This window comes from Dictyostelium purpureum (assembly GCF_000190715.1).
Source record: "Dictyostelium purpureum unplaced genomic scaffold DICPUscaffold_572, whole genome shotgun sequence".
NCBI lineage: Eukaryota > Evosea > Eumycetozoa > Dictyosteliales > Dictyosteliaceae > Dictyostelium > Dictyostelium purpureum.
The window spans coordinates 1-12,588 of NW_003519906.1; the positions used below are offsets into that span (position 1 = coordinate 1).

The 12,588-nt window shown below is 25.5% G+C and overlaps 6 protein-coding genes across 6 annotated transcripts; 3 read left to right on the top strand and 3 right to left on the bottom strand.

Moving 5' to 3' along the window:
- Positions 1 to 545: 545 nt before the first annotated feature.
- DICPUDRAFT_43563 (uncharacterized protein) lies at positions 546 to 1,383 on the top strand (the record flags this gene model as incomplete). The annotated part of the gene is made up of 2 exons (XM_003294456.1): positions 546 to 854; positions 901 to 1,383. 2 exons carry the CDS (start codon positions 546 to 548, stop codon positions 1,381 to 1,383), a joined length of 792 nt encoding a protein of 263 aa, XP_003294504.1.
- A 309-nt stretch (positions 1,384 to 1,692) lies between these two features.
- DICPUDRAFT_159511 (uncharacterized protein) lies at positions 1,693 to 2,706 on the bottom strand (the record flags this gene model as incomplete). The annotated part of the gene is made up of 4 exons (XM_003294459.1): positions 1,693 to 1,935; positions 2,016 to 2,214; positions 2,293 to 2,416; positions 2,505 to 2,706. 4 exons carry the CDS (start codon positions 2,704 to 2,706, stop codon positions 1,693 to 1,695), a joined length of 768 nt encoding a protein of 255 aa, XP_003294507.1.
- A 1,025-nt stretch (positions 2,707 to 3,731) lies between these two features.
- Positions 3,732 to 4,259, top strand: DICPUDRAFT_11971 (uncharacterized protein; the record flags this gene model as incomplete). The annotated part of the gene is made up of 1 exon (XM_003294457.2): positions 3,732 to 4,259. A coding segment is annotated over one exon (528 nt), but the record flags the coding sequence as incomplete, so codon positions are not given.
- A 177-nt stretch (positions 4,260 to 4,436) lies between these two features.
- On the bottom strand, positions 4,437 to 5,788 carry DICPUDRAFT_43555 (aminomethyltransferase; the record flags this gene model as incomplete). Its single annotated transcript, XM_003294460.1, has 2 exons — positions 4,437 to 5,567; positions 5,705 to 5,788. The coding sequence occupies 2 exons, from the start codon at positions 5,786 to 5,788 to the stop codon at positions 4,437 to 4,439; spliced, it is 1,215 nt and encodes a 404-aa protein (XP_003294508.1).
- A 403-nt stretch (positions 5,789 to 6,191) lies between these two features.
- Positions 6,192 to 7,088, top strand: DICPUDRAFT_73705 (uncharacterized protein). Its single transcript, XM_003294458.1, has one exon. The coding sequence runs from the start codon at positions 6,197 to 6,199 to the stop codon at positions 7,052 to 7,054; it is 858 nt and encodes a 285-aa protein (XP_003294506.1). The 5' UTR covers positions 6,192 to 6,196; the 3' UTR covers positions 7,055 to 7,088.
- A 557-nt stretch (positions 7,089 to 7,645) lies between these two features.
- On the bottom strand, positions 7,646 to 12,342 carry DICPUDRAFT_159515 (uncharacterized protein; the record flags this gene model as incomplete). Its single annotated transcript, XM_003294461.1, has 2 exons — positions 7,646 to 12,004; positions 12,076 to 12,342. The coding sequence occupies 2 exons, from the start codon at positions 12,340 to 12,342 to the stop codon at positions 7,646 to 7,648; spliced, it is 4,626 nt and encodes a 1,541-aa protein (XP_003294509.1).
- Between the last annotated feature and the right edge of the window lie 246 nt (positions 12,343 to 12,588).

A 12,588-nucleotide genomic window follows, 5' to 3' on the forward strand; every position in this document is an offset into this window, starting at 1 on the left:
CGATATTTCGTAATAAAAATTATTTTTTTCCATTTATTTTTTATTTTTTTAAATTTTTTAAATTTTTTATAAAACTATTTTTTATTTTTTTAATTTTTTTTAATACAAAAATTTATTTAAATTTCTTATTTCATTGTATCAGGTGTTTAGTTCTCCATTTTTTTTGTAGAATTATATTTTAATTTAAAATATAAAATCATTACATCACCACACACACATAGTTTTTTTTTTTTTTTTAATTTTTTTATAATTTTTATATAATTTTTTTTTTTAATTACACACATTAGTAATTATAGAAAGTGTGCGTGTGTTATTTTTTTTAATTTATAAATAATTTTTTATTTATTTTTTTTAATATTTTAACACTATATATAAAATTATTTTACTTTATATTAAACATATATAATTAATATAGAGTAGTTATAAAACAACTTAAGAAATATACACATAATACATAATTAAATAAATAAATAAATACAAGTTGATAATTATATATATTTTTAAAACTGGATAAATAACATTTAGTAATAGTAGTAGCAAAAATAATGTCAGATTGGGATTTTTTAAATAATAGTAGTAATAATAACAATAGTAACAATAATAGTAATGGTGTTACACCATACCAAGCACAGAATGGTAAAAGTAAAGATGGATTTTCACATCTTTTAGAGGATAATTATTTTGATAGCAGCCCTAAAAATACAGCTACTTCGAATACATCCAGTCCTCCAAACAAACAGGTGGATACTTCAAAATTCATTACTCACGTTTTAACACCAAAAGATACTCTCCAAGGTTTATCATTAAAATATAACGTTAAAGTAAGTGTGGTGCGCGCTATAATAGAGTATCATGTAGAATAATAGATATTAATAAGAGCTATTTTATTATTTTAATTAGATAAATGATTTAAAACGAGCAAATAATATTTGGACACAGGATTCATTATTTATAAAGAAAACTATATTAATTCCAGTCGAATCAACTGATTCAAATTCTGACAATGGTAGTAATGGTAGTGGAAGCGGCGGTAATAGTTTAAATAGTAGCTCAAATAATATTAGGAGTATGGAGGGTGGTAATATAGGTAACAGTAGTAGAAATAACAGTGCAAATAGTTTCGATAATTATTTCCCAGATTTTGAAAAGATGAATAAAACTTTCAATTCACAAGCTCAAAAAGAGAAACCTGTTCTACCAAAATCAACATTCAACAAAGCAAGTAATGCGAATACTGCAAATGATATGAATAACAATGATTTAAATTATAACTTTAATATTAGACCCAATTCTACTTTAAGTTTTTCACCAGTAGTAAACAGTTTGGATCATAAAACTCAAACACAATTCTCATTATTAGATGACGAATTTAATCCACTTTAAAATAAAATACAATCAAATTCTTAAATATCATAATAACAACAACAACAACAATAATCAATAACAACAACAACCTATCTAATACATATTTTATATTTAAATATTATTATAAAAGAAACAAAAAAAACCAAAGTAACTTTATTTAATTATGATTATTTTAATTTAATTAATTATATTTAATATAAAATAAATAAATTCACATACTACGTAGTATATATAAAGTTTTATATATATTAAAATAATATAAATTTTATTTTCTTATTTCTTTTATTTTATTATTTTAAATATATATTTTATTGTTTTATTTATTGGTTAATTAAAGTAGAATCCTAAAACAGAAAGAGTAGGATTTTTTCCCATTACAATAAAAAGTATATAACAAGGGAGGAATAAACCGATTGGATATAAGAAAAATTTGGTATGTTGTAAGAATGGTAATGCACTGTAGCCTAAAAATGTAATATAATAATAATATGAAAATCCTGCAAAATACAAAGTATTTGAAAAAATGATTGCAAATAATGAATTTGAAAGTAGAATTGGTAAAAAGAAAAACTATAATTTAAATTGGCAGTTAGTATAAGTTTGACATTGTTAATGGTTTTTGTATATTATTTATAGTTGAGGATACTTACTTGAAAAACGTATAAAAATATAAAAAGTGGGAAAAATGAATTACAATGAATATCGAAAGCATATAACCATTCAACATTTTGGTCAACACTGTGGTTATGAGCCGAAACTCTTAAAAATTTATTGGTTATCCACCAGCCTAAAGTTGCAATAACAAGTCCAAGTGAAATAAAATCGACAAATACAGCCCAAAACATTGTTCTAAAATAAATAAAAAATAAAGGTGACCATTAATATTAATGTCCTATTTTTGAGAAATCAATTTTATAAAATAATTACTTTATAATATGATAAAATGATAAATAATGAAAAGTAATTGCATAAGATAATGATGCTATTGCCATAAAGAATACTAAAATAACTGCAAATGCTGGGTCATCTCTTGCCCATTGATTCTTGGTTTCTAATTTAAAATTAAAGAATGAAATTGTTAGAAATTTTCGTCCAATATTACAAATACACTCTATTATTGTTGTTTCTTTAATACATACGTTTATGCCAAGAGGTAACTTTATAAACTCTAGATGGACCAAAACATAAATAAAACATTATCCAAAAAGTATATTCTATGTCCATTTGGGGATAATGAAAAATTCTTCTAAAATATTCAGGTATTAACCTCCTATATCTTGACGATGACCCATCCCTTGTAATTCTTGAGTTATTTATATTTGTATATGATATTGGTAACATTTATTTATAAATATGTAATGTACTATTACTATTTTTATAAAATATACATAAATATTTGTTTCCTATATCTTTAATCCTACCGTATTTATATATATATATGTTATATTTGTTTTATTTATAATTAATTACTATATTGACTTTGATTTTGTTTAGTTATTCTTATATAACTAATCTATATTGAATTTAATTGTTTTATATTTATATATTTATGAGCAAGTCGAATTTAATTATTTAATTATTTAACAAATTATTTAATATCAAAACTTGGTTTTTTTTTTTTTATTTTTTTGATTATGAAAATTTTTTTGAAAAAAATATAAAAAAAAAGAAAAAAAAAAATTATTTTGATTTTTCTTTAATTTAACAAATAACAAAATTTTAATTTTTTTATTTATTATTATTTTTAACTTTAAAAATCGGCCTGATTTATAAAAAATAGAAATAAAATATGTATAACTATAAAAAATAATAAATTTAATTTTTAAATTAAAAATATTTAAATAAAAAAAAATAAAAAAAAAAATAAAAAAAATAAAAAAAAAAATAAAAAAAAAAAAATTAAAATTATAATTTTTTTTTTTTTTTTTTTAACAATTTGAATTATTAAAAAAATGGATAATAATAATGCTGATGTTGCAAACCAAGTTGACCCAAATTCAACTAATATTAATAATGAAAATAATATAGATCCAAATAATAATGAGGATACAAATGTTCAAATAGTTATAGAGAATGAACCAAATGATAATAATACAACCCAAGTAAACAGCACAGATAACAATAATTCTCAAACAACAGCAACAGCAACAGCAACGGCAAATGATAGTCAAGGTAATGAAGGAGATTCTATGAATATAGATGGCGATAAAAAAAATGAAGCCAATCCAGATAATAACACAAAAAACATTACCCCACCACCATCCACAGAAAACAATACCAACAGTCAAAATAATAACCAAAATCAAAACAATAGTAACAACAACAACAACAATAACAATAACAATAATAAAAATAACAACAAAGATAATAATAATAGTGATAGTAATGCTAATAATAATATAATTGATATCAATGGACCAACTATATTGTTTAAAAATTTAAATGAAAGTTTAGAAAAGTTAATAGAAAGTTTAATTAAAAATGATAGAGAGAATCAAATATTTATCGAAGATACATTAGATAGAAAGATTGATACTTTATTAAATAATTCAAAGAAATTAGAAAGTTATTTTGTTTCATTACAAAATAAATACAGCGAAGAAAAAAATAAAATTCAATTAAAACAAGAGTTAATTAAAGTCAAAAGAGAAATTGAAAATAAAGATAGATTAATAGAAAAATACAAATATAAAGTTAAAGAATGGAAATCACATTTCGAACCATTATATCAATCACAAAACCATATTTTACATTCATCAGCTCAAGGTTTATCAGGTGTAGAGAATCAATTCTCTCCAGTATTTACTCCAATGCCAAGCACCCCAAGCATTCTATCAAATCTATCACAACCTAAACCCTCACCATCTTTAGGTTTTGGTTCAACAATTTTATAAATAGATCGATCATCAAAGGTTGAAAAAAAAATAAAAAAATATAAATTGTATAATTTAAAACAAGAAAACTCTATGGATATTTATTATTTTAATTCTTTTTCATATATAATTAATAAATTATTATATTTTTATATTTTTAGTATATATATTATTTATTTATTTTTATTTATTTATTTATCAAATTTTTTTATAATGGGTTGGTACAAATGGCATTTTTGAGATTGTAGCTGGAATAATTTTATTACGGACACTAACATTAACTTTTGTACCAACTTTAGAGAGTGGAGTACTGACATAGCCCATTGAAATGGCTTGACGGGTAACTGGTGAGAGTGTACCACTTGTAACACGACCGATTTCTTGATTGTTTGATGGATCTAAAATTAAAGAACCTTCACGGGCTGGAGAGCCTTCAACGATAAGACCAACACGTTTTTGAGATACACCATCTTTAAGTTGTTGTTGAATTTTTGAGGCACCTGGGAAACCGCCTTCTTCTCTACGACGTTTGCTGATTAACCAATTTAATGAGGCTTCGATTGGACTAATTTGATCATTTAAATCGTGACCATATAAACAAAGACCAGCTTCAAGACGAAGTGAATCACGTGCACCTAAACCAGCTGGTTTAATACCATGTTCAGAGTTGGCATTACTAGTCGATAAAAGGATTTCAGCTAATTGAACGGCTTTATTGGATGGAACTGAAATTTCAAAACCGTCTTCACCAGTGTAACCACAACGTGTAACAATACAATCAATACCAGCAATGTTCATAACTCTTTGTGTCATAAACTCCATGTTGGTGATATCTTGTTTAACCATTTTTTGAAGAATAACTTCGGTGGCTGGACCTTGAATAGCAATTAATGAAAGATCTTCTAATAATTCCATAGAGACGTCATTTCCCTTCTCTTTAAATAACTTCATTTGTTGGTTAATGTGTGCAATATCTTTATCGGCACAACCAGCATTAACTACGACATATAATGAATCACCTGCATTTGTAATCATGGTATCATCGATAATACCACCATTTTCAGTTGTAAATACTGATAATTTTGAGTGACCTGCTGCTAATGATTGTAAATCTGCAACAACAATTGATTCGAAAAATTTAACACGATCTTTACCATGGAATCTTAATTGTCCCATATGTGAAACATCAAATAATGATGATTCTTTTCTGCAATGCATATGTTCCTTTAAAACACCTGCTGGGTATTGTACTGGCATTTCCCAACCACAGAATGGTACCATCTTACCACCCAATTCCTTGTGTAATTGGTTTAATGATGTTTTCTTTAACTATTATTGATCATAATTTAAAATTTTCGATATTTTAAATGATTTTTATAATAAATAATTTTGATATAATTAGAAATTTTTAAAATTTTTTAAAATTTTTTTTATTTTTTTTATATTTTAAATTAATAACTTACAACTTCAGTTGATGAGCTGAAGAAACATTTATTTGAGGCTCTAGTTGAGGCTTTTAAAGATTTTAAAAACAAACCTGAAGTATTCATTTTGACACAATGCTATTGAAAAAACCCTTTAAAGTGGTGAATTTAAAAAAAAAATTAAAAAAAAAAAAAATTATATTTTTTAAAAAAATTAAAAAAAAAGAAAAAAAAATGTTTTTGACGATTACTACTTTCAAAATATCTTTTTTTTTTCTTTTTTTTCAGACATACACATATATAAATATTTTTGTTTGTTATTTAAACTAAAATTTAAATATAATTGTATGGATATAAATAATTAAAATGTAATTTTTTTTTTTTTAAAAAATTTTTATATTTTGAATTTTAATATGGTAAGTGTGTTCATATTATAAATTTTAATAATATGTATGAACACACTTACCACACAACAAACAAAATTTTTTTTTATTTTAATTCATTTTTTTTAATTATTTACAAATAATAATAATAATGTCAAATACACCAAAAGTATTTTATATTTCAGGCAGTTCATCTGGATTTGGTTTAATCCTTACTAATAAGCTTTTAGAAAAGGGATGTTATGTTGCAGCCACAAGTAGGGATAAACAAAAATTAACCAAGAATGTAGAACAAAGTTTTGTTACAGAAAATAATTTTTTAGCATTAGAGGTCGATGTTAAATCCGATGAATCTGTAAAAAAATCAATTGAGGATACTATTTCAAAATTCTCTCGTATTGATGTCGTTATTAACAATTGTGGTTATTCTCAATATGGTGCATTAGAAGAACTAAGTGATGAAGAAATAACAGAATGCTTTAATGTTAATGTATTTGGTTATATTAGAGTTATCCGTAACTCATTACCACACTTAAGAGCCAATAAAACATTCCCAGAAGGACCACGTATCATCAATATTAGTTCAAGTAGTGGATTTTCATCATATTTACCAGGTATAGGAATTTATGGTGCTACAAAGCATGCAGTAGAAGGTTTATCAGAAAGCTTATCACAAGAGCTTTTAGAATTTGGAATTCATGTCACTACTATTTTACCTGGACCATATAGAACCAATTTTTCAAATAATATACAATCACCAAAAAATCCAATACCAGAATATACATCGGTTAGAAAAAGCGAGGCTATGTTTAGTGAACAAAGTGGTAAGCAAGCTGGAGATCCATACACTGGTTCAGATTGTATCATCGATGTTGCTTTTCTCGAAAAACCACCCGTCCATTTTTGGTTAGGAAAGTCAGCTCATGATGCCGCAAAAAGAAAAATGGAAAGAGTTACAGAAGACCTCAAAGTTCTTTATGATCAAAGTATCAATACACAATATAAATAAAAATACAAATAATTTTTTTTTTTTTTCCAAAGTCAAAAAAAATATATAATATAAAAAATATATTATAATTTGATTATAAATATATTTATATAATGTTCACTTTCCGAGAGCACTAAGAAAATTACACGAGTATCATAATAAAATTAAAAAAGATAGCAATAAAATCATTAGAATCTGGGGGAGTTAGTTTATCATCAACAATTTTTAAGTTAAAATTCTCCTCTATTTCCTTTTCCTCTTTACCATCTGGATCTATGATAAAAAAAATATAACTATAAAAGCTTGGATTTTTTCCCAATTTTGCATCTTTGTGAAGGATGTGAGTTTTTCTTCTGGTCTTTCACATTCCTTATTTTAAACTTTTTCTTTGGAGAATGATTATATCTGTAAATAAATATTAAGTTAAAAGAAATAAAGATTTGAAAAATAAAATAAAAATAAAAATTAAAAAAAAAATAAAAAAATATATAAATATATATATTTAAAATTTATTAAAAATTATAAATTTCTTTTTTAGAAACCAAATTGTTATTATTTTTTCATTATTATTATTCACACTATTATTGTTATTATAATCCATATTCTTATTATTTAGGAAGTTGTTAATGATAATCTTGATTGACCTATTGTATTTAATTTTTTACTACTTGAATTTACAACAGAGAATTTGGTTTCTTGAATTAATGATTTAATTTGTTTAAACCATTTTGTACGATCTTGATCATTATTAAAACAAAGAATATAATTACTATTTTCTTTTGTATTTATAATTTCTAAAGCATATTTTACAGAGTCGGTATCGGAAACAAACATTAATCTTGCAAAATTGATTGGGATTTTAGCTTTTAATTTTAATTTTTTTGATTTAAATTGATTTATTGTTGATGACAAAACATTTGTACCAGAAGAACAAATCAATATTAAATTATTGAATAAATAAATAGTTCTTGAGAGTGAGTCTTCAGAATTTAATTCTTTAACTGATGATACTATACCTTCCATTAAAAAGGTTCTTCCTTTTTCCATAAGATCAGTATCTTCGAGTCCATCGATTGAGTTTTGAAGTTCGACAATTTTTTGAAAGATTTCGAGGGTTCTTTTTGCTTCATTAATTGATTGGACGATATCAGAGATCTTTTTATCAACCTCTTCTAATGGAGCACGATCAGGATGGTCATCAGGTGTGAACCTTATTACCTCTTTGATTAATAATGGATATTTACAAATTCTTTGCACCGGTTTAATGATAAAACTGTTTAATGGTAAACCTCTACATCTTGGGTCGTTCATACAAGAATCTAAAAACTCTCTAAATGCTGGATTCTTTAGTTTCTCTTCCTCGAGTAGTTTTAATGCAGCTTCTTGATGCGAGCAATAGGCTGTATACATTTTTAAATAATGTGACATGTCTAGAAAAGCTTTACCAATATTTACATTTTCATAGGTTGGGTCTTGATGTTTTTCTAATTCCTTAAGTACATTTGAGTTGACAGAAATTAAAATTTCTATATTTGAAAAAAGAGTCTGTATATCTTTTGGTGAGAGTAAACCTTTTTCTTTGATTTGATTCAAGAAAACGTCAATTACAATATAAAGGTCACGTACGTAATCTTTTTCTGTAACAATGATTTCTTTAACAATTTTAATACGAAATCTTTTATTCTTTTCTTCCAACGATTCACCTAATGGGCCATTGCTGATAGGACCATCCAAAAAATTCAAATGATTGGTGCCTACCATGCCATTCATTAAATTATCAGTCGAGGTTGATGGTGACAATGAGTGTGGTGATACACTCGATGATGAGGATGGTGAAGATGGTTCGGTTGCAAAACCATTTCTTTTGGCAATTGGCTTTAAAATATTATCTGGTGGTGAGGTTGTTAATGACTGGGCTGTTGGTTTAAGACCGATTGAAATATCTCCACCCATTAAAGTAAGAGGTGAGGCTGATCTAATGGTAAGTCTTCCGATCCTAGCTCTTGATTTCTCTTTAGTCAACTGTCTACCAGCGATTGTTGGTGAATGAGTCCAAACAGTTGTTTGTTTAATATTTGAAGCATTATTGTTATTGTTGGATGAAGGTATACCAATTGGTTGTGTTTTGACTGGTGGTGGTGGAGGTGCTGGAATAGATGATGGTAGTGATGGTGATGTTGATTCAAATGCTGAGTCTGATGAAACTATAATTGAGGAAGTGGTTGTAGTGGTTGTGGTGGTTGTATTATTTGTTGATTGTAAAGACCCACTCTCATGATTTGATCCACTTATATCTTCGTTGCTTGTGCTACTAGAAATTGATTTGGTTAACATTGAGGAAAACATTTTTAAACCAAAAGTTTGCTTTTGTTCTTTATTATTCTTTTTCTCTTCTTCTTTTCTTAATTTTTCTTCTTCTTTTTTTAATTTTTCCTCTTCTTTTAATCTTTTTTTCTCTTCTTCTTTTTTCTTTCTTTCCAGTTCTTTTTGACGCTCTTCATCTTCCTTTCTCTTTCTTTCCATTTCCTTTTCCTCTTCTTTTCTTTTTCTTTCCAATTCTTTTTGACGCTCTTCCTCTTCTTTTCTTTGTCTCTCCAACTCTTTTTTGTGCTCTTCCTCTTTTCTTTTGTTTTCTTGAATAACCAATTGATGATACTCTTTTCTTTTTATATGGGATCTGATTAATGTTTGTAAATGTTTTGAAGAATCTAATCTCTTTTTAAAATCACTTTTAAGCTTAAGCATTTTAAAAAATGATTGAATAACTTTAACAGATTCTACTATGCTTGAATATCTATTATTCTCTAACGCTATATATAGCTCATCTGATATAAAAATCTTTGTTTTTCCGATTTGGAAATTTGGTTTATTGTTTGTTGTGGTTGTTATTTTAATACTACTATTTACATTTTCTAAGATTATTTTACATAATTGATTATTATTACTATTATTTTTACCATTTTTATTAATACATTTATATCTTGATAAAAACTGATTGAAGTCTCTTCTATATGAATAGCCCATTTTTCTAACTTTGATTGTATTTAAAACACCTACATTTCTTAATTGATGTAATACATGTAAATTATTAAAGTTATTTGGATCCATAGTTATATTTGGTTTAATACAACGCACATAATGTACTGAGGTTGAGTTTATGGTTCCAATTAATCTATTTAGTTGTTCAACGAAATGACCTGAAACTGTTAAGCTTTGAGTTGATTTTTTAATATTATGACTTCCGCTATTGCTAAGTGGATTATTACCACTATTGTTTGCACTTGATCCTGAATTAATATTTGAATTAAATCTTTCTCTTGGTGGTGAGGCTTTAGCAGTTGTATTTGATGGTGATGGTGGTGATTGTTGTGTGTTTGGTGGTGCTGTTGATGATGGTGAAAATAATGATTTTACTAATTGATTCGATGATGCTACTAATAATGCCTCAACATCCCCTGAAACTGTATCTCTATTTTTTTCCAACCAATTTTCAGTTTGATAAGTTACATCACCTGCAAAATGTTTGATACCAAGAGTTCCTTTGGCCAATGTTCTTATATAATATTGGTTTGTATTGTGGTACTGTTTACTGTATTTTTCTAAAAGTGCAGTTTCTGATCCCTTTGGCATTAAACATTCATCATCAAGCAAAGATAAGATACCAAACGATTTCTTTTCAACTAATTCGATGCATTCTTTGTTATCAATAAAATTGGATGAACTCCATGGTATTCCCTCGGCCAAGTATTCTTTTTGTTCGTTTTCAAAAACATTTAAATTGAATTGTTGTTGAAGTTTTTCATTTGTAAAATTTATTAATAATTGTTCCAGGTTATTTGATGAAAGATTTTCAAAACCAAAAATATCTAAAACACCTATAAATAAGTTATTCTTTTTATCTACACCACCAGCTAAATCTCTTGAGGTTGTATTTTGAAGGAATTTTAAATTAATTTTTTCGACAATGTGGGAAAATAATTTTACATAAAGCGATTTTGAAAGAGCATCTCTAGTTTGTTCAGATTGAGAAACTTCCATTGGTCTGCAATAAACAGAACCTCTACCGCCAGATTTTAAATTTCTATTTATTAAAGATTGCTTAAAAACGAGCTCCGAGTAACCCAATAATTTTGATACTTGAGCTACAGCTTCTAAAACCTGAGGCTTTTGTGAGACTGATGAAAAACCATTATCGTCCTTTTCAAATTCGATATTACCCAAATGTAAAATAGCAGCCAGTATTAAAAATATATTATCACATTGTTCTTTACTTATTGACATTGACTCCATAGATTGTTTAATTAGTTTGAAGCTTTCATCCGACTTTTGTGGATTCATTGATTGATTTTTAAATGAATCTAAAACATCTTTATTTGCGTCTAAATATCTATATTTTGATGGATCATTTTCAAGTCCCCAGAGCTTTCTTTCATCTGATGAGGCGCCCCAAACCAAATAATAAAAAATATGATAACTGAGATTTGATCTATCAGGTCTATGTGAAATTCTTGACTTCTCTAACAAATAGGTTTCAATTGAAGCACCATCAATCTTGAAATCACTTGAACGAAATTCAATTTTTAAAAATTTACCAAATCTACTACTATTATGATTTTTGGTTGTTCTTGAATTACCAAATGCTTCTAAAATTGGGTTTGATGTTAAAATATCTTTTTCTATTGAATTATTATTATTATTATTATTGATATTACTACCACTTGTATTAATTAAAAACTGTAAAATCGTTTTTGATGCCTCTGTTTTCCCTGATCCTGATTCGCCACTTATTATAATTGATTGATTCTTTTTTTCTGATACCATCGATTGATATGCTCTTAGTGATACTGCATATATATGTGGTGATTTTTCTTTTAGAAAATTTATATCTTTATATTGATTTAAAATTTCATTACTATATATATTTAAATTTTTGTAAGGATTAATTGAGATTAAAACATTTCCAATATATGTCTAAATATTTTTAAAAATATTTGTTAATAAGGTGAAAGATTTTAAAAAATTTAAAAAAAAATTATACATACATAAATTTCATCAGATTTATATCTAATATTTAAATTATTTAAAATTATAGCCTCTGATAAATCTTGAATTTCAACCATATCATTAAAATTTTTATCGTCTGAGCTGTTATAAGGCAAAATTGATTGTTGATTGACCTTTATTTCTTCGTTTGATTCCAGTAATTGTACATTTATTATTTTTTTATCCCCTAAAGAGGTTACTTTGCCCTTACAATATCCATGTATAGAATGAGGTATCCATACTTGATCACCTTCTATATGGGTCATTTTTTTAAGCAAAAAAAAAAAATTCTAATTCTATTAAAAAAAAAAAAAAATAGTTAATAAATATTTCAAAAAATAAATAAATATAATAAAAAAAATAATAAAATTTTAATTTAAAAAAATAAATAAAAAGAAAATTAAAAATTAAATTAAATAAAAAATAATATGTGAACTATAAATTATTATAATGATACACTTTATTGATTTTGTGGTGTTTTGTTTTTTAAAAAATATAACATTATTTAATTA

Coding starts and splice junctions, on each gene's coding strand:
- DICPUDRAFT_73705 (XM_003294458.1), top strand. CDS start 6,197: ATGTCAAATACACCAAAAGTATTTTATATTTCAGGCAGTTCATCTGGA.